At 60.7% G+C, this 18,848-nt stretch overlaps 1 protein-coding gene across 3 annotated transcripts in view; it reads left to right on the top strand.

Moving 5' to 3' along the window:
- Positions 1-18,848, top strand: part of CASZ1 (castor zinc finger 1) — a 160,648-nt gene that overhangs the window by 122,839 nt on the left and 18,961 nt on the right. For all 3 annotated transcript variants that reach the window (XM_074380050.1, XM_074380049.1, XM_039473767.2), the window contains 3 exons: positions 11,893-12,381; positions 16,338-17,172; positions 18,259-18,327. In XM_074380050.1, the coding sequence (XP_074236151.1) occupies positions 11,893-12,381; positions 16,338-17,172; positions 18,259-18,327 (1,393 nt within the window). The remainder of the gene's footprint in view (positions 1-11,892; positions 12,382-16,337; positions 17,173-18,258; positions 18,328-18,848) is intronic.

The following is an 18,848-nucleotide window of genomic DNA, read 5'->3' as shown; positions in this document are numbered from 1 at the left end:
GCCTTTGTGGTACTGGGGGCCCAAGGGGCTCCAAGGCTGTGGAAAGTTCTGCTTTGAAACAGAAATGTGTGCATGGGCTCCGCTGGGCAGGACAGGGCTCCCACTTAGAACCAGGGCCCTGGAACCAGGGTCTGGTCCCAGCGAGTGAGTGACCTGGGCTTTCGCCGTGTCTCTTAGCCTCTTGGACCTTGGTCCCCTTCCAGGTCTAAAGTTCCATGCAACCTAGGGCAGCCTCCACCCTGACGGCTGCTGCTTGTCCCGCGGTGCGTGGACCAAAGTGCAGGCTGCCCTCCAGCCGGAGCCACTCGCCACGCCCTTGCCATGCCCCACGTAGAAATTCTAGAAACAGCGGGTCAGGACGAGCAGCTGGTTCCCTGTTTGCCCACTTCAGATGTACCCATGAGAAGGGCCCTGTCCCCACCTGCCCCCTTGGTGCTACCCGGACACCCTCTGCCTTGCCCTCTGTCGATCCTTCCCCTGACCCAGAGGGCACCTTCCCCATCCCCTCCTGCTCCAGTGAGGCTTCGGCGCTGGGTGACTCAGTCTGCCTCCCAGCAGCGAGGGAGTGTGAGCTCCTGCCGTTCCTTCCAGCCTGATCAGAACAGCTGGAGGCTTGGGCAGCATCACCTGCCCCCTCCTGAGCTCTCTCCCTCTTGACCCTCCACTCTGCCCTCACTATGAGGCACTCATCTTGGAGGTGTGGGGAGATGGAGCCCCACAGGGTCCTTTCCAGGAAAGGAGGGGAGAAGAGCTGCTGGCCTTCCTTCCCGTCCGACGTGCTAGAGCCCAGGCAGCACTGAGGTGTGGGGCCCTGCACTGCCCTGGCTGGCTGTGTTCACAGGGGCCTCAGCGTCAGGCAGTGGCAGAGCCAGGCAGTACGGGGTTCAACCAGGCCAGAGCGCATGCCCTGAGTACCCGCCAGCTGCCAGGAGCTACATCCCAGGAGACAGGAGGTTAGAGAGAGCCTCTGGCCCGGCCCCGCATGTCACCACGCGGGGCTCACAGAGGCTCCTGCTGGCCTGTGCAGCTGGGATGCGGAGGAACCAGCAAAGGTACCCACGTCAGGAAACTGCTGCTCGCCCCAGGCCAGGAGCTTGCTTCTGAGCTGGATAATGGTCCACTGGTCCAACAGGGTGGAGGGAGGCTGCCACAGAAATCGGCTCCCAGGGCAGCCCTAGGCAGCTTGGATGACTGAGGCACAGAGGGAGATGGAGAAGCCCAGGAAGGGGGAGCGTTTTTGTTCAGAGCATGGTGGAGAGCCCCGCCCCCGCACCCGGTGTCCCCTTTGTCCTGGTGGGAAGAGCCTGCACTGGGGGCATTCTATCGAAAGGTCCCTTTTTAGAGCTAACGCTGTGGTGAGGAGAGAGCTTTGCTTCTGCGATGGCTCATTTTGGAGAGGAAGGACAGGGGTGAGCATCGGACAGGTGAGGGCCCTCCCTCAACATAGGACAACAGCAGGGGCCCACGGTGTCTGGGAGAGGGAGTGAGAAGCAGCATCAGGGACGGGGGTCCGGGCCAGTCCAGCAGGGCCTTGGTGTCTGTCACTTGTCTGGCATGGGTTTGTCACCAGCCTGAGATCACACATTTAATGTGGCCATCTGGGGTTCCTGCTGTCCCTCCTTCCTTGGCCCCCAGCCTCTAGCCCTGCCTTCTTCCTGGGGTCCCTCCTGGCTGCTGGGGTTGGGTGCCTGGTCCGTCCTAAACATCTCTGTCATCCCAGGCAGGCAGGTGTCTGAACCCTTAGCTGAGGGTAATAGGCCTAGCCTTGCCCATCCCAGGCAGCTCTGGCCTGAACCAGCCTGCCAGGCCAGCTCCCTGCAAACTTTGGGCATAGAGGACTTCCCTGCTGGGGACCTGCCTGACCCAGGAAGCTGGCCACTTTCTCCCTTTGTTGGGGGTGGACGGGGGGGTCATGTGCTAGGCTGGCTGGCCCCAGCGTCTTTACCCATGAGTTCCCATAGTGCCCTGGCCACAGGAGCCAGAGGCGGGGGAAGGGGCACCTGCCCAACTGGGAGAGGAGCCCAGAGTGGCTGGGGTTCAGCCCCAGGAATCATGAACTTCAGGGTCTCCTTATGCCCATAGCGTGGGGGGACCCGACATCTCCCTCTGCCAGGTCCGTGTGGAGTTGGCCGGATGTGACCGAGGCACTGGGCTCGCGGAAGCGCCTGAGGCTGAGCTGGGCACTGGCCTCACCCCTCTTGATGCTTCCCCACCCAGGCCCATGCCCTGCCCATGCCAGACCACCCCACCTACTCGCACTGCGCCTGCCTGGCCACTCCAGGACCCCCACTCCTTCCCACCAGCCTGGCCTCGGGGCTTCTGGCCCTTCAGGCCCCAGGACTCCCTGGCTCAACCCTGGGCCCGTCCTCTGTCCCCCCTGGCTTCACCGTCGCATTTTGCTGCCAGCGCAGGGCACTGAAAAACTGCTGGCACTGCCAAAAACCCTGTGTGCGCTACGACTCCCCAAACATCCCTTTATTTTTATTGTTCTGTTAATTACTGTTTAAACTTTAATAAGTCACTTCGTCAGGAGGGGGGACCTACCGTGAGCTTTTCTGTGCAAACACGGGCCGGGAGTGACTCGGGTGTAATATAACCCTTTATGCGATGTGGGAATGTTTAGATTGTAACAGAAACTTGTTATTTTAATGACAGTTGGTTGGGGGGGGTGGGATCTGAGCACAGAAAAAAAGGAGGGGTGGGCGCTCCCCTCGCGTCCCCACAAAGGGCTTGGGGTGCCCAGGGCTGCTCCCTGGCTGCCACAGCAGAGGGCCCAGGGAGCCATGGGGCGCTTCCCAGGCTGCCCGCTGGTCAGCTCCAGATTGGGCCTGGAGGGTGGGGGCAGTTGAGGCCCAGGAGGAAGTTGGGCTTTGCAGGGATGGAAGCAGGAGGCCTGGGGCAGCTCTGGGATCCCCAGGCAGAGGTGGGCAGGGCCATGCAGGGCCACCCTCCTGGTCCGGGTGAGGCAGGGTCACCCTGAGATCTGGAGGCACTGGTCCTCCTCTCACAAGGCCTTCCCATCTCTGGGGCTATCAGGGGCTCATGCCCAGATAAGGGTGATGGTGGCCAGTGCCTTGACTCTATAGGAAGAGGTACTTCTGCACCAGAGCGGCTTCTAGAGCAGGGGCACCTGAGAGGGCATCTTGCCCCAGCATCTGCGGGGCCCCTGCAGGTACCTCAGGATACCTTACGGCCTGTTTCCCCGTTTGTCACCGTTCAGTCCATCCGTCTGTCTGTCCATCCGCATAGCTGAGCTTCTGCTCGGATCCAGGCACTCGGTGGCAGGGATGACAGAGGCCTGCAGTTGCCAGGGCTACCCTAGTTGGGGTTAGTACCAGCCGTCCGGGGAGGACAGGGAGGGCAAGACCCAGGGTTCCTGGCCTCAGCCTGGGCATGGATGGTCCCATGGAGGCAATGGGGAGACCCTCAGTCTCTGTCTGGGCTCTTATGCCCACGGAGGGTCTACACAGAAGCCATCCCTACCCTCACCCCACCTCCTGCTAGCAGGGCCAGAGGTTCAGGGGCCGGGTTCCCTAGAGCTGGAGGTGGGAGCCCCCCGGATGGTGGCAGCAGTGTGGGCCACGAATCGCTGAGGTTTTCCTTTTCCGAGCAGTGCGTTTCCCTAAATTGTCTTTGACTGCGTGCATGGGTAATGAAAGTTTATGCCCTTGTTAGAAGGACAGGCGGCCAGTTCCAGTTAGAGCAGGGGCTGTCTCCCTGCCAGCCCCCTCAGCCCCCCTCCCCAGCAGGAGAGAGGCAGCGTGAGCACAAGAGTGCAAGAGTGTGTGTGTGTGCGTGTGTGTGTACACGCGCTAGTGTGTGCACACAACCTCCCCCTCCCCGGTGGATGAGAAGACTGTTCGGGGAAGGGAGAGAGGACAGAAAAAAAGGGGAAAAAAAAATGTCCATATTTGTGTAAGTTGCTTTAAAAGCATTTTATCATGTCATAAAAAAGGGAAAGTACTCTCAGAAATTGATCCTCTCCGCCAGCCCATTGGACAGAAGGACGCTGGGATGTTAATGGCCATCCTGCTCCAGGGTGGCTTATTAAAAAATTTATACATAAATGCTTAAAATTGCATAAATTATTTAAAAAAACCAACAAAGTAAGCAATTTGAATTCCCTCTTTTCCTCCCCTTCGCTTGGTCCCCCTTTTCCAGCCCCTCCGCAGGGCCCTTCCGGTCCCCAGGCACCCACCCGCTTCAGAGCTTTCCCCCTCTCTCCTCACTCGCCAGGGCACCCCGACACCGTCCGCCCTGCCCTCCCTCCTCTGGGGCTTCCCTGCCTCACCCACAAATTAATGGAACCACCAGCCCACCACCAAACACTCACAGGCACACGCGCTAATAAAAACACCACTAATAATGCCCCAAATCGCAAAATTAAATATTAAGGCCAAAGGAGGCGGACGTGGAACGGAGCCGCCGCCACCGTCGCCGAAGTTGGAGCTGATGAGTGTGTCTCTCGCAGGCGTGGAATGTCACCCACACATCCTGGAGACTGGAGTGGGGAGTTTTATGATGGTTTTTCATTGATTTGTTTCCCCAGCGCAGCTGCCGACCTCTATTGAGGGACAAACATAATCAGCACTGACGCAAATTAGATGGTTATTCGTTTTGAAAATTGACAGAAAAACAATAAAAAAGATGAAATGCTCCCAAATCAATAGATATAATGAAATTCAAATAATCCGAGAGATGAGGTCTCCATGGCAACTGATAATGTGGAAAAGAAAACAATTTAATAAAGGACAGACACACTTTGAAAACAGATTGGGCCCGGGGAGGGGGGCGGGCCGGCGGGCGGAGGGCTGGAGCGCGGGCTGGCGAGTGAAGGATCACTGTCCGTCCCAAGGACACCCGCCATAATTAAGCGAGGCTTTCGGCCCCAGAAAGTGCAGATTCAGGTTTTAATACACAAAATTATTTCAGGAGCAGTGAATCGGAAAGTCGTTTGTAATGACCTTCCTGAGAGGCCCGGGCGCGGGGCATGTTGGAGGCTGGGCGGCCGGGCGGCTGAGTTATGGCATATTTGTGTTTTTATAGTGCGGAGGGGAGGGGGTGGGGGGGAGGGGGGAGAAGGTTAAACAGTATTTACAGCTCAGTTGTTTTCAGAGAGGAAAGAGAAATAGAGTTCATGGGGAGATGCGGCGGGCGGGTGAGCCTGGGAGGCCTCTCGGGCAAGCAGGGAGAGGAGGTGGCCTGGGCCGGTCCCCCACCTCGGGCTGCCTTGCCCACATCTGCCTCCCGGACCCAGAGGCCATGCCAGGAGCTGCCTTCCCCACTCCATTCTCTGGCGTGGCGCAGCTCGTGGGGCCGTCTAGGTCTGGGGCCTCTTCAGGGCGGTCCGGGCTGCGTGGACACCCAGCCAGCCATACCTGCTCCGGTGGAAAGGCAGACAGGGTGTTCCTGATGTTGCCCTAGCCTCGCACCCTCCAGCACGCTTCGTGGCAGCCAGTCACCCGTTTAGACGATGCTGCCCCTTCTGAGCCTGGTGCCGCGTCTGGGGTGTGCCCAGCCTTGGGAATATCGGGCGAGGACCCAAGGTGACATCACGCCCCACTGCCGTGGCCCACAGCTTATAGCCTCCTGCCTCCTTTTCCAGGCTCCACCCCCCTGCCAAGTGCCCACCTGGGGCTAGGAAAGAATCCCTTTGGGGCTGGCAGAGGTGGGGGGGCACAGAGAGGGCGGGGGGCCCATCAGACCCCCTCCACTGCCCTCCAGAGCCACCTGCCCTGGAGCAGGGCAGCTCAGGCACCCATAGGCAGCCTGGCCCCGGGGGCCCTAGGCACCCCCGAAGCCCTCTCCCTCGGGTCTGTCTCTCCTGTCTGTGTTCTGTTACCACGACCACACGCAGCACTCGGATTCCGGCCCGCGCTCTCCGTGTTCACGTGTGCATATAACGGGATTGTACAAACACAGATGCCTGTGTGTGCGCGCGCAGGCATGCACGCAGTCTGTGCGCGTTTGCTCAGTGTGTGTGTTTTAAATCTCCCCTGGGTGGTAACTCTCTTTTTCTCCCTTCCTGTTTGGCTGTGACCTGGGGGAGATTGATAGCCAGCCTGTGCTGTGGATGCTAACAGTTCCCCTGATTTATAGAGTTACTTACGCTAAGTGAGGCCACTTAGACGCGTCTGGATAGTAAACCTTTTAACTGGACTAAAAAAATCATAATAAATAAATAAACAAAGTGGGGCAAGCTAGGGCCCAGTGGCCGAGCACGCCCCCCAGCCAGGGTGGAGCTGTTGAGGGCCTGGGGACCTGGCAGAACCCCTGGGGAGCCACAGCCATTTCTCCCATACAACTTGGAGGCCCTTCTGTTTGGAGCTGGGGGTGGAATTGGGTGCAAGAGGGAAGGACGCCTCTCTCAGAGGGGATGGGTCCTGGCTGGGGGAGGGGTCACCGCTGAACGATCAGAGAGGAAACCGTTCAGAGGGAAATGGCCTGTGAGGTAGAGGAGGGAGGAGGGGCCAACGCCTGGGTCCTTCCTGGCCCTTCCTGGCCTCCAGACCTGCCACTCCTGTGGCACCTGTGATGCCCACTGCAGCGATGGCTCTTGTGATGACTTTGAGTGTCCCTTCCCACGTCTGAACGGAGCATCCACGGTGTGGGAACCAGGGCTGCCCGTGAGCCCGTGTTGTGGCCTGAGGAGTCAGCCCAGGGTCTGGTCTGCACACGGTGCTCCGAGAGCGGGTGTTGAAAGGGCACCAGCACAGCACCCCCAAATGGGGCTTGTGGCCTGTCCACTGCAAGTTTGGAGGTGAATGGCAGGGCGGAGGCCCAGCCGCTGCCCTCCCTGAGACTCCAGGACACCTAGGTGGGAGGCCGTGGGGAACACAGGTGGGGTTGAAGGTTATGACCTTGGGCATCTGAGCCCGGTGGGAGTTGGGCTTCAGCGCTGACGGTGGGCAGCGACCAGCCTCGCCGCCTCTGCTTCCTTATGTGAAAGTGACAGGACAGCCGGCCCTGTGGGGATCCTGGGGGCATCACCAAGGTGACATCGTAAGGCACCCAGCACAGAGGAGGCGCTCAGAGGGTGCCAGCTGCTCTATGCCCCCAGGTGCCATGGGCCAGGGCAGCTACCAGAGTGGCCCCAAGCTGCCTGTCCGTGGGAAGGCGGGGCTCCAGCCCACCCCCATCCCACCCCAGGGGACTGGTTCCTGGCCCCTGCCTCCCCACCTCCTGATATACAGCGGGCATTAGGCCGCCCAAAGGGGATACTGCATCCTTAGGAAGAAATATGTCCTCATTTTTCTTAAACACCGTTTCCACTGAGTGAAATGTTTAGAAGGGACGCGCAGGGACAACTTTATTTCCTACCAGGGAGTTCAGAGCCACCAAGCAGAGCCCATAAAGCACCAGAGCCCCAGCGCTGACAGGCAGCCCGGCCCTAAAACACATTACTCACGGGCGGGGAGGGGCTGCCAGGCCTGCCCAGCCCCCTGGGACAGACCCCCCTCCGCTGTCAAGGCAGGACAAGCAACTCTGAGACCCCGGCCATGGGCGGTGGGCACTGGAGCCTCTTCTCGTGAACCCAGGATGCCTGTGGGAGGGGGCCTAGCCCTGACCAGGTGAGCAGGCCATCCCCAGAGAACAGCGAGATCAGGGGACTGGGGATCCAGGTGCAGCTCCAGGCACCCGCCTCTCACCCCGAATTGGCAGGACCCCTGGCCTGCCCCAGCCCGTGGAGGGAGCGAGGAGATCCATGCCATCGCGGGGCCCTCCCTTCATTCCATTTCTGAAGCCGGCTGATTTGAATATTTATAAATATCAGTAAATTATTTATTGTAGCAATCTGTGCAGCATTTCACCCACTGCAGTTAACACTTTAAGGGGCCCCGTGTTACGGGAACAGGCAGTGAGGGTGAGGAGGGGACAGGGCAGGGGGAAGGGATCCCTGCAGGGTCCCTCATGGGGATGCCACCGGGTCCCAGCCTTTGGGAGCTCCTGGCCAGGGTGAGCTTGGGCTCTGGGGCGTCTACAGCCCCAGGATCAGCCTCCTATGAAATGGGATGGAGACAGTGCCAGCTCCACTGGGCCATCACGAGTCATCCATGAGTGCCCAGAAAGGTGGACGGACGGTCCAGTCCCTGCCCCTTTTCCCCAGCCCTGTGCAGGGTCAGCCCAGCTCGGGGACCTGCCGGGGGACTGTCGCTCGTGGCGCCCTGAGAGGGAAGGTTCTGAACCTGGGGAGCCGAGGAGGGGCTGAGAGGCCAGCCCGCCCCTGCCCCAGGTCTGCCTCTTCTCTGTCCCCTGCCTCTTCCAGGCCAGGGAGCTTTCTCAGCCTTGGAATCTCAAGCCCTGGTGTGGCGCCACATCTGCCTGGTGGCCTTCCCGGGGCCCAGCTGCCTTTTCCCGGGTTCGTGGCAGTCAGGTCTGTGCTTGGCACGGACAGGTGCCCTCTCCGTAACAGCCCGGCCGCCTCTCTACAGGGAGCAATCTTGTCCCAGGCCAGAGCTGGCGCAGGGCAGAGCTCGGCCGTGAGCTCACCATCCCTGACCCCAGAGGCTGCGCCATACCCTGGTGCGGTAGCAGAGCCCCTGGGGCCAGAGGCTGGAGGCCAAGAGCACCGCCACCAGCAGAGAGTGGGCTCTGGCTGTGTGTGGGTCCCAGGCCCAGCTGAGCCCCCTTCGGCAGCCCCTCCCCTCACCGCTCCGGTCTCCGGGGAAGCAGAGCAGGAGTCCCCTCGCCTTCCCACCCTCTGGCCCGAGCCTGCCTCCTGGGCAGTATTGTTCCCAGAGGAAGTGTCCAGTGTAAATAGAGCAGCGGGCAGGCTGGTGGCGGGAAGGAGATGAAAGGCGCAGTGACAGGGCCGGGGACGGATGGCTTCCTTCCATTGAGGCCTGGCCATAGCGTTTATATTTTAGGGAAGAAAGTCAGAGGAATGTTTACATGGACAGGAGTCTGGGGTCAGACCACAGGGGGGTAGGGGGATCGTCTGTGGATCCCAGGGCCCTGGGCCGGAAGGTGGCGGGGAGCTGAGACCTCAGCCCAGACGCACCCCGCTTCCCGCCTCCCAGCCTCGCACGCGCTCACACTTAAGAACCTCAGCCCTGCCTCTGCCTCCTGCCCCTGTGTGCCCAGCCCACGCGCCTCCCACCTCCACCCCTGGGACCGGCAGGAGAGGGAGAGGGAGGGCAACATCTGGAAGGCAGGTGGGCTGGGGCAGCATGGCAGCTGGAGGGCAGGTGCCGGGGGAGTCGGCAGGAGCAAAGGGGCCTGGGGCTTGGGGCGGGGCCTGGGTGCACAGCTGCACCGCAGCTGGTGGGGGCCCGGGCAGGAGCAGAGCTGGGCGCACTGCCGAGATGGGGAGAAGGTAGGCTGGGCTGGGTGGGCCAGAGTGCGGGGAGGCTCCAGGACGGGCGGGGGCCCGTGGAGGGGGCGTCACCAGCAGCAAGTGCAGGCCCGGGAGCTTCTGCTCCCCTCTTCCTTAGGATAAATATTTAGAGATTCATTTGCCATCCGCCATCCACACTTGGCTGCTTACCTCCTGGTAAAAATAGTGCCGGCTCCCCCGGTGCCCCCCTTCCCTTCCCCATCCAGGGCGAGGGACAAGAGGACCAGGTGAGGCCCCCTCCCCCGAGGCCTGTTGGAAGAAACTCCGGCGTCACAGAACCTGCTGGGCAGCTGCGAGGTTGAGCGGAACGCTACGATGGGGACGCCCCACATCAGTGCCTGGGGTCTTGGGTGTGGGCGGCACAGACCTGGAGATGTGGACGAACCTGGGTAGAGTGGCCATTGGCTTGGGCAAGTGGCTAAGACCCTGAAGTCAGGGACCCAGGACTGGAAAGCCTGGGAGTAGCTGAGAAGACCCTTCTCTGGCAGTGGGTCTGGCTGTGCTAGAATCACCCAGTCTCATCTGAACCAAGTGAGCCATCCATACTGGCCACTGGCTACCAGGCGAGGATCTGACTGGGAGTGCCAGTCACTGTGTCTATCAGGGGACCATCATCTGTGTGTACGAGTCGAGTCCACTTCTGGGATGCGGCCCCTGGGGGACCTGGGTACTGCCATTCCTGTCTGAGTAAGCCTCTCATTGGGTTTCCAGGCGTGTGGAACGTTTGCATGGGGGTAATCATTAGAGAGAAGCCCCTTCTGATCACAGAGCCAGGGGGCCCTGCCCTCACTTAACCTTCCCCCCTGTATGGAGACTCTCACATCCCCCTTCCTCTGGTGAGGGCCATGGAGAGGCACATTTTGTTGGAGCTCCCTTTACACAGTGAGTGTGAGCTGAGCCCCTGCAGCTGTGGCCACTGCCTTGTCCCCAGCCCCACCACAGGGTCTGGCCACAGAAGGAGCTCAGTAAAGGGATGGGTGGGCAGACAGTTACACATGCGGGTGCATTCTGTGTGTGCGGGTGTGTGTACACTCTGCACGGGGGGGGTGCATTCTGTGTGTATGTGCACTCTGTGCCTGTGTGTGTGTGCTCTGCGTATGTGCACTCTGGGTGCATGTGTGCTCTCTGTGCATGTGCGTGCATGTGTGTGCATTCTGTGCACGTGTGTGTGCACTCTGCACGTGTGTGTGCTGTGTGCACTCTGTGTGTGTACTCTGCACTCTGTGTGTGTGCGCATCTATGTGCACTGTGTGTGCACGTGTGTGTGTGCACTCTGTGTACACTGTGTACCGTGCACAGGTGTGTGCACTCTGTGTGTGTGCATATGTGTGTCTACCTTTGTCAGCCTTTGTGGCAGGTCCCAGTCTGTGTGGTGGGTGGGTGGGCTTGCCACATGCCCCTCAGGACCCTCGGTGCCCTATCAGGGATGGAGTTTAGGCTGTGCTGCCTCGAGGGAAGTCGCTGGCTCTCAAGTCACCTCGTTAGGGTTTCTGGCTGTGTGTGTCAGACTGTCTTGTTCAGGAATTAGGTACTGGGACTGTCGGTTCAGGGCTTTCCACGAGGGATCTAAGCAATCCCACCCTGCTCCAGCTGGAACTCCTGGGGCTGGGAAGCGGACCGACCAGGCCTTCCAGGGCTGCAAGGGCTGGCCGAGGATGGGGAGCAAGGTCCTAAGACAGGGACAAGTGGCCCTAGGAATGGCCATGAGGAGCTCCGCTTGGATGGCTCTGACGGACCTGGGGAATCAAATGGCACAGGAAATGCCCAGAGAAGCCTCGAGGGCCTGGCAAGGACTGGAGAAGAGCCTGAGGCCGGGAGGAGACTGAGGAACAGGGAGGCCTTCGGAGGGTCCTTTGGGAGGGTCCTGAGAAAAGGAGAGAGACCACAGGAGGAAAGGAGATCTCTGCTCTCTGCTGCGTGGGGTTGGAGTCAGGTGGGGCTCAGGGACCTGGCCTGGCAGAGGAGCTGCCAGGGACTGATGTGCTCAGGTAGGAAGTGCCAGCCAACTGCTACCAGGGCAGTGAGGCAAGAGGCTGGTACAGGCTGGTCCCTGGCCCTCTGTGACTCCTCCCAGGGACCTGTGGTGGGGCAGGATGCTCCCAAGTGGAACCGGCCATCAGCAATGCCACTCTGTCCCTCGCCAGCCTGGCTGCATGGCCAGCTCCTTAACCTGCCGGGGCCTCAATTTCCTTGTGTGTCAAAGGACACGCCCCCTTCCAGGACCCAGTAAGCCTAGGAAATGCCTCTAGACCTGGGTGCCCCTTGTAGTCAACGAGTCATTCATTCATTTGTTCATTTGTAGACTAGTTCTTGAACTACCTACTCTGTGCCAGGCACTCTCCCAGGCTCAGAAAGTGAGTGAGTCTCAAGCCCAGCCAAGGAGCTCATAGGCTAGCAGGGGAGACAGACACGAGCCAGGCCATCTCAGGACAGTTCGACGGAACTGTGGTTGGTGGGCGAGGCCTGCGGCGTGGGGGATGCAGGGCTGTTTGGGAAGGCGGGTTGTGCTTGGCCTTGCATACCTCTAACCTCTGCGCCCTCCTCCATCCCTGCAGCTGAGGGCACCCGGTGCACGGACCCGCCTGCAGGGAAGACCGCCATGGCGGCCAAGCGCAAGGGGGGCCTGAAGCTGAATGCCATCTGCGCCAAGCTGAGCCGCCAGGTGGTGGTGGAGAAGCGAGCCGAGGCCAGCTCCCACGCCGAGAGCAGCCCGCCGCGGCCCCGGGACCAAGAGCGCAGTGGCCCCGAGTCTGGCACAGCCCGGGCCCCCCGAAGCGAAGAAGACAAGAGGCGGGCGGTAATCGAGAAGTGGGTGAACGGGGAGTACAGTGAGGAGCCAGTGCCCACACCCGTGTTGGGGCGGATTGCCCGCGAGGGCCTGGAGCTGCCGCCCGAGGGCGTCTACATGGTGCAGCCCCAGGGATGCAGCGATGAGGAAGACCATGCAGAGGAGCCCTCCAAGGACGGCGGTGCCCTGGAGGAGAAGGATTCAGACGGGGCAGCCTCCAAGGAGGACAGCGGCCCCAGCGCCAAGCAGGCTCCAGGTGAGTGCCTGGCCTTTGAAGGAAGGCTGAAGTCCAGGACAGGGAGGACAGCGGGGAAGGGACAGCGTGTCTGACAATCACACCCAACTCCTCAGTCCTGCTCTAAATACCGGCCCCTCATCCCAGCCAGTGAGGACTCCTGGGGTGGGAGAGACTAGGACAGGGAGGGGTACCCCATTGAGAAGGGAAGGGCTGGAGCTGCCCCACGCACAAGGGGTCTTCGAGAAACCACAGGCAGAGAGATGGTCAGGGCTGGACAAGTGGGGAGGGAGGGAGGGACGGACAGACAGGATAGATGGCTGGACAGATGGTGGGTAGGTGACTCTTCACACACACCTGTGAGGCCTGAGCTTACTGGGCACAGTACCTGGCACAAGAGGGGCACAGTGGTCAACAGCGTGAGCTCCACAGGCCTGCTGTCTGCGCGTTCTGCTACTCGGAGCTTTCTCGGAGGAGCCCAGGACAAGCTTTGTTCTCCCGCCACTCTCCTCCGCCTCCTCTTCCTTCCCTACACCTCTGTGCCCAGCCCTCCCAGCAGGACATCTCAGGGCCACCTGGATCGCGGCCTAGCCAGTGTATCCTCTTACAGCCAGCTGCCCCGGCCGCCCGCGGTCCCCTGGCTGACCTCTCTCCCACAAGGCACCGAGGCCCTGCTTTGCTGGTATCTCCGTGCCTTGTGGGTCCAGAGCAGCCCTGCGCGCCTTCTGCTCCAGGGGAGGTTCCTGTAGGCAAGGGGGTTGCCAGGACCACAGCCCCAGAATCGGAGTCTTCTCTGCCCCCAGCCTCCTTCCCAGTTGTGGCTGGTGCCCTGCGCCTCCCCTGCCCGCTCCCTGAGCCCTTCCCCTGCAGTGAGGGGCGCATCTCCTCCCAGTGCGGGGAGCCCTGCGCAGCCACATAATTATGCATATAAGATATAAACAGAGCTGTTTAATTATCCTTCGCCACATCAGTGACAGAGTAATTAACAAACATTGCAAGATCAATGAGGAAAAGTGTGACCTTCAGTTTCCTCTGATAGGAAAAGCCCTTGCCGTCGCCAGACACAAGGTGATTGTGCTGGGCGCGGAGAGGAGAGGAGGAGCGGGACGCAACAAGGGCCTCCGTCCCCCCCACACCCCACCCAGTCCAGCTCTGCCCGCAGCCGATCCAGAGCGGGGTGGGCCTCGGCCCCTGCCTCTTTCCTCCAGGGGAGCGGAGAGCGGCGGGCAGAGGCGGGCCTGGAACTGCCAGTGGCCTCAGGGACCCAGGCCTCGCCCCCTCAGCTGGACACTGGGACTGCCTGCTCACCCTGAGTGCTAGAGGAGAGAGACAGCAGAGCCCCAGCTGCCCCCGTGGGCTTGGCCCCCAGGCTGCCACCTCTGGGCCCAAACTTAAGCACGTAGGCCTTAGGGCCGCCCCAGGGACCCCTGCCTGGTCCCCTCCCTGTGCAAGCTGCCTGCCCTTCGAAGCCTCTGCTTCTCTGCCATATATAGTGAGGGCTCAGCTGCCTCCAGCTATTTTTAGCCCCTTTCCCTGGTCCCTGAGCCACTGAATCTAGCAGCCAGAGCCCACTCCTCCCGAGCTAGGCCCCCCGACCCTGCATAGCGTGAGGTCAGGACAGTGGCTGACCTGCCAGCCCCACCCCAGGGAAACTGTTAGTTTCTTGAGTCCCTCTGTGCACCCTGAGTGCCAGGTGGCTGCCTGTGACTGTCCTCTCCTCCCCTAGCCAGGTCCCACACCCTCCCAGGAGCCCACAGCTTCTCCTTCCATATCCTGCCAGGCGTCTTCCCCTGCCCAGGCCCAGCCCTGCCCCTTCCAGAGATACCATCCCAGGTATCTCTGAGGATCGCAGGCCTGGCAGGTTCGCCTGGAGAAGACGCCCCCGCCACGCCTTCCCTTGGCTGTGTGGTCAGCCCAGGGTCCTGCTGCCCTGAGCATGCCCACGTGGCTGACTTGCACGCGAGCAGAGAGAACACGGTGTCCCTGGGGCCGTCAGGTCTCAGTCTCTCAGGTGTACCCAACCCCTATGCAGGGCATGGCACACGGGAGGCGTGTAGCATGAGGGCAGTGAAGGGGCGAGTGTGCATGTGCACTGGGGTCATGCCTCGGCCATGGGGTGGGGTGTGTACAGAAGAACAGCTCAGAATTAGCCTGGGACCGCCTTCTCCCTCATTCCCAGAGACCCAGGCGGGGTGCTGGGGAGGTTTGAGGGGTTGCGTACCTGTGTCTGCAGAGGCGGGAACGTGGCTAGGGATGGCAGCTGGTGAGCCCGAGTGTGAGTGCAAGTGTGTGTGTTGTGTCTGAGTGTGAGTCTGTATGAGTGTGTGTATGTGTGTTATGTCTGTGTGTGTTTTATGTAAGAGTCTGCATGTGACTGTGTGTGGGTGAGCGAGTGCATGAGTTTTATGTGACTGCATGTCTGGGAGGGTGTGTGTGTGTGTGATTGTGAGCACATGATTGTGGATGTGTAGTGTGTGAAAATGCATGTGTGTGTTGATTGTGTGCATGTGACTGTGTGTGGGTTTATGTGACGGTTTAAGTGTGTGCATGCAACTGTGCATGTATGTGACAGTGCATGTGTGTGATGTATGTGATTGTATGCACATGTGGGTGTGGGAGTATGAGAATCTATGTGTGTTGTATGTGATTATGAGCATGTAACTATGTGTGGGTGTGAGAACGCATGTGTGTGTCGTGTATGTGATGGCATGTGTGTGCATGTGACTGGCTGAGTGTGTGAGAATGCGTGTGGGTGTTATGTATGTGATGGCATGTGTGTGCCTGTGACCGTGTGGGTGAGAATGCATGTGGTTGTTGCATGTGATTGTGTGATGTGACTGTGTGTTGTGTGGGTGTGCATGTGACTGTGGGTGTGTGAGAATGCATGTTGTGTGTGTGTGCATGTGACCGTGTGGGTGTGTGTGTTATATGTGATTGTGTGCATGTGACCATGTGGGTGAGAGTTGTGAGAATGCATGTGTGTGTTGCATGTGACTGTGTGGGTGTGTTGTGTGGGTGTGCATGTGACTGTGGGTGACAGTTTGAGAATGCATGTGTGTGTTGGATGTAATCGTGTGATGTGACTGTGTGGGGGTTTGTGTGTGTGTGTGTGTTGATGTGTGAAAGTGTGTGTGCATGTCACTGTGGGTAGGTGGCTCCAGGCTTCCTGGCACTCCCAGGGGTGGCCACAGTGGGGAGGCTGCACTCAGGCCCTGCCTAGACCCCTGCACTCCCCAGGTGGCCCAGCCTTGTGTGAGTGCAAGAAACCGAAGGGGCCCAGGGGTTTGGAGGATGGGTCCAGGCCCTACGTCGAAGCTGGGCCGAGCACATCCGCATGCCCGCACCCCTGGCTGAGCTGTGTGGTCAGGGACCCTCCACATCTGGGAAGGCGTGGGGAGGCCACGAGCCCAGGTCCCAGGAAGGCTTGGCGTGGACACTTCGTCCGCGCAGGGGATCCATTTGTGGGGTCAAGGGAGGTCCTTGAGCCAGGCCCACCCCAACCCCGGCCGGAGCATCTTCCTCAGTCCTGGGCTGCCGCTCAGCCACCCAGCCAGTGGCCCACATCCCTACCTGTCCCCAGCTCTTGCTGCTCCCTGCCCTGGGAGGCAGGTTGGGATCTGGCCTTACTTCCAGTAAAATGACTTCTTTCATATTAGGCCAAGGCGAGAGAGCGGAGACATTTATGAAACTTTGTTTAATGTACTGAAAAGCTATCGGCCAGAACATTTAGGAAATTGATTTTCCTGGCATTGATGAACTCGTTTTATTTTACCCCAGTATTAATTACTTTTTTTTAAAACAAATTAATTTAAGAGTCGTAAAACCTAACAAGTGAGCCAAATGTCCATAGATCATGTCCTGCTCCGCCCCTCCCCACGCTGACCCCCTCCCTCTGTGGGTGGGGGCTCCCGGTCGGGGGAACCTCCTGTCCCTCTCCTTCCCTCCCAGAGGTGATGCGCCCCCCTCCTCCTCTGCAGGAGAGGCCTCCTCGCTGCGGGACTACGCGGCCTCCACCATGACCGAGTTTCTCGGCATGTTTGGCTACGACGACCAGAACACGCGGGACGAGCTGGCCAGGAAGATCAGCTTCGAGAAGCTGCACGCGGGCTCCACGCCAGAGGTGGCCACCTCCTCCATGCTGCCTGCCTCCGAGGACACCCTCAGCAAGCGGGCGCGGTTCTCTAAGTACGAGGAATACATCCGCAAGCTCAAGGCCGGTGAGCAGCTCTCCTGGCCAGCCCCTGGCACCAAGGCCGAGGAGCGCGCAGGCAAGGAGGCGGTGGGCCCCCTGCCCGGCCTGCGGCTGCCCAGCAACACGACGCATCTGGAGACCAAGGCCACCATCCTGCCCCTGCCGTCGCACAGCAGTGTCCAGATGCAGAGCCTGGTGGCCCGGGCCTCCAAGTACGACTTCTTCATCCAGAAACTGAAGACGGGTGAGAACCTGCGGCCCCAGAACGGGAGCACCTACAAGAAGCCCTCCAAGTACGACCTGGAGAACGTCAAGTACCTGCACCTCTTCAAACCCGGGGAGGGCAGCCCCGACATGGGCGGGGCCATCGCCTTCAAGACGGGCAAGGTGGGGCGCCCCTCCAAGTACGACATCCGGGGCATCCAGAAGCCAGGCCCTGCCAAGGTTCCGCCCACCCCCAGCCTGGCTCCCGCACCCCTCGCCAGCGTGCCCAGTGCCCCCAGCGCCCCCGGGCCAGGGCCGGAGCCGCCTGCCTCCCTGCCCTTCAACACTCCCGAGTACCTGAAGTCAACCTTCTCCAAAACAGACTCCATCACCACGGGGACCGTCTCCACTGTCAAGTAAGGCGCTCCCCACCCCACAATGCCCAGAGCCAGGAGCCAGACTAGACGAGAGGCCTCCTTCCTCACCAGGGTCACCCGAGCTTGAGAACACACCTGCCGCTCACACCTCACACACATCCACTGTGCACCCAGACGCACACACACTCAGGCCACCGTCCACGCGCTTCCACACGCAAAGGCATGCACCACACTCATGTTCACTCCTGCGCCCACAGAACCACATGTGAGCACCCCCGAAGCACCCGCCCTGCTCCCGGCACTGCACGCTCCACCCCTCCCGCGCCCCTCAAACATGCCCCACACACATGCTCACACTCCCAGGCTCTGGGGTGCTCTGCCTTTCGATAGCGTGCACACCGGCACTGCAGCCACCCCTATCTGCCCGTGACAGGCTTCCTCTACCTGCTGCCGCAAGCACCACGTGCAGGCCTGTGGCTGGCTGAGAAAAACCCGCCCTGGGTGGGACACCGGGTCCATGATGGTGGCCCTGGCTCCTGGGCTCAGGGGAGGCGGGAAGCAAAGGTAGTGGGGAGGTACATATACCCTTACAGCCTGAACTCATGGCCAGGGGAGTGGCCTGCATGGTAAGATGGTAGGTGGTATGGAGCTGAGTGAGACCCTCCCCCGGAGCACCTCCTGCAGTGGCCCCGGACCCTGGGGGCTGCATACCCAGGAGCAGAGCTAGCCGGGATACACCTCCCCTGCCCAGCTGCCCATCCCCACCTCCCATCCTTCCCCATTGGGGGCCCTGGTGCCCCTCGGCCAGCGGCCTCCTGATGTTCCCTGAGTGCTAGGCAGCTGAGCCAGGGTTCTGTGGCTTTCTGCCCCATCAGACCCCAGGCTGGCCTGTGCCCGAGGGAGGCTCCAGCCCCACCTGCTCGAGGTGGCCCTGCCCTCCCAGAGTTGGGCCCGTTGAACCTGTGCCCAGCTTCCACCAGGGATGTCCTCAGTCCCACCCCGGGTGCCTTGGACACTGCACAGCAGAGGGGCTGGGGGCTCAGGGCAGGGGCTGCCCTCCAGATGCCCCCTCGGCATGAGGCTGCCCGTCCGCTCACCGGCTGTGACCTGCGTGTCTCTTGCCAGGAACGGACTGCCCACTGATAAACCAGCCGCCACTGAAGATGTAAACATTTACCAGAAATATATCGCCAGGTAGGCCCCTGGGGGGGAGTGCCATGGAGAGAAGGTTGGGGGCCAGGACTGTCTGGGGACTCAGGCCATTTGCTTAACATCTGACCTCTAGGGCCAGGGTAGCTGCCTCCTCCCACCCCCTTCCACTTCGGTCCCTCCACCCACCGAGGGCTGCCCTGCGCGCCCATTTCAGAGCCTCCCTCTGCTCTGTGCGGTCCAGGCTGCGCCGTCCCTCAGCGGCCTGTGCCCCCAGGTCGGGCCAGGGTTCTGACACAGGGCCTGGCTACAGGTGAGTGCAGCACCCCCAGCTTGCCTGGGTCCTGCTGTCACACAGAGCCTTGGGTAGGGTGCCGGCCACCGTGGAACTGTCAAGTTGGAAAGGTAGAGACAGGCCGGACGCAGTGGCTCATGCCTGTAATCCTAGCTCTGAGGGAGGCCAAGGTAGGGGGTCACTTGAGGCCGGGAGTTTGAGATCAGCCTAGGCAACAGCATGAGACCCTTTCTTTAAAAATAAAGTAAAACAGAGAGAGAAGGGGTGGGCT

Source organism: Saimiri boliviensis, chromosome 11 (assembly GCF_048565385.1).
Source record: "Saimiri boliviensis isolate mSaiBol1 chromosome 11, mSaiBol1.pri, whole genome shotgun sequence".
Lineage (NCBI taxonomy): Eukaryota > Metazoa > Chordata > Mammalia > Primates > Cebidae > Saimiri > Saimiri boliviensis.
The sequence above is the reverse complement of the archived record's forward strand: the minus strand, read 5'-3'. Positions and strand labels throughout refer to the sequence as shown.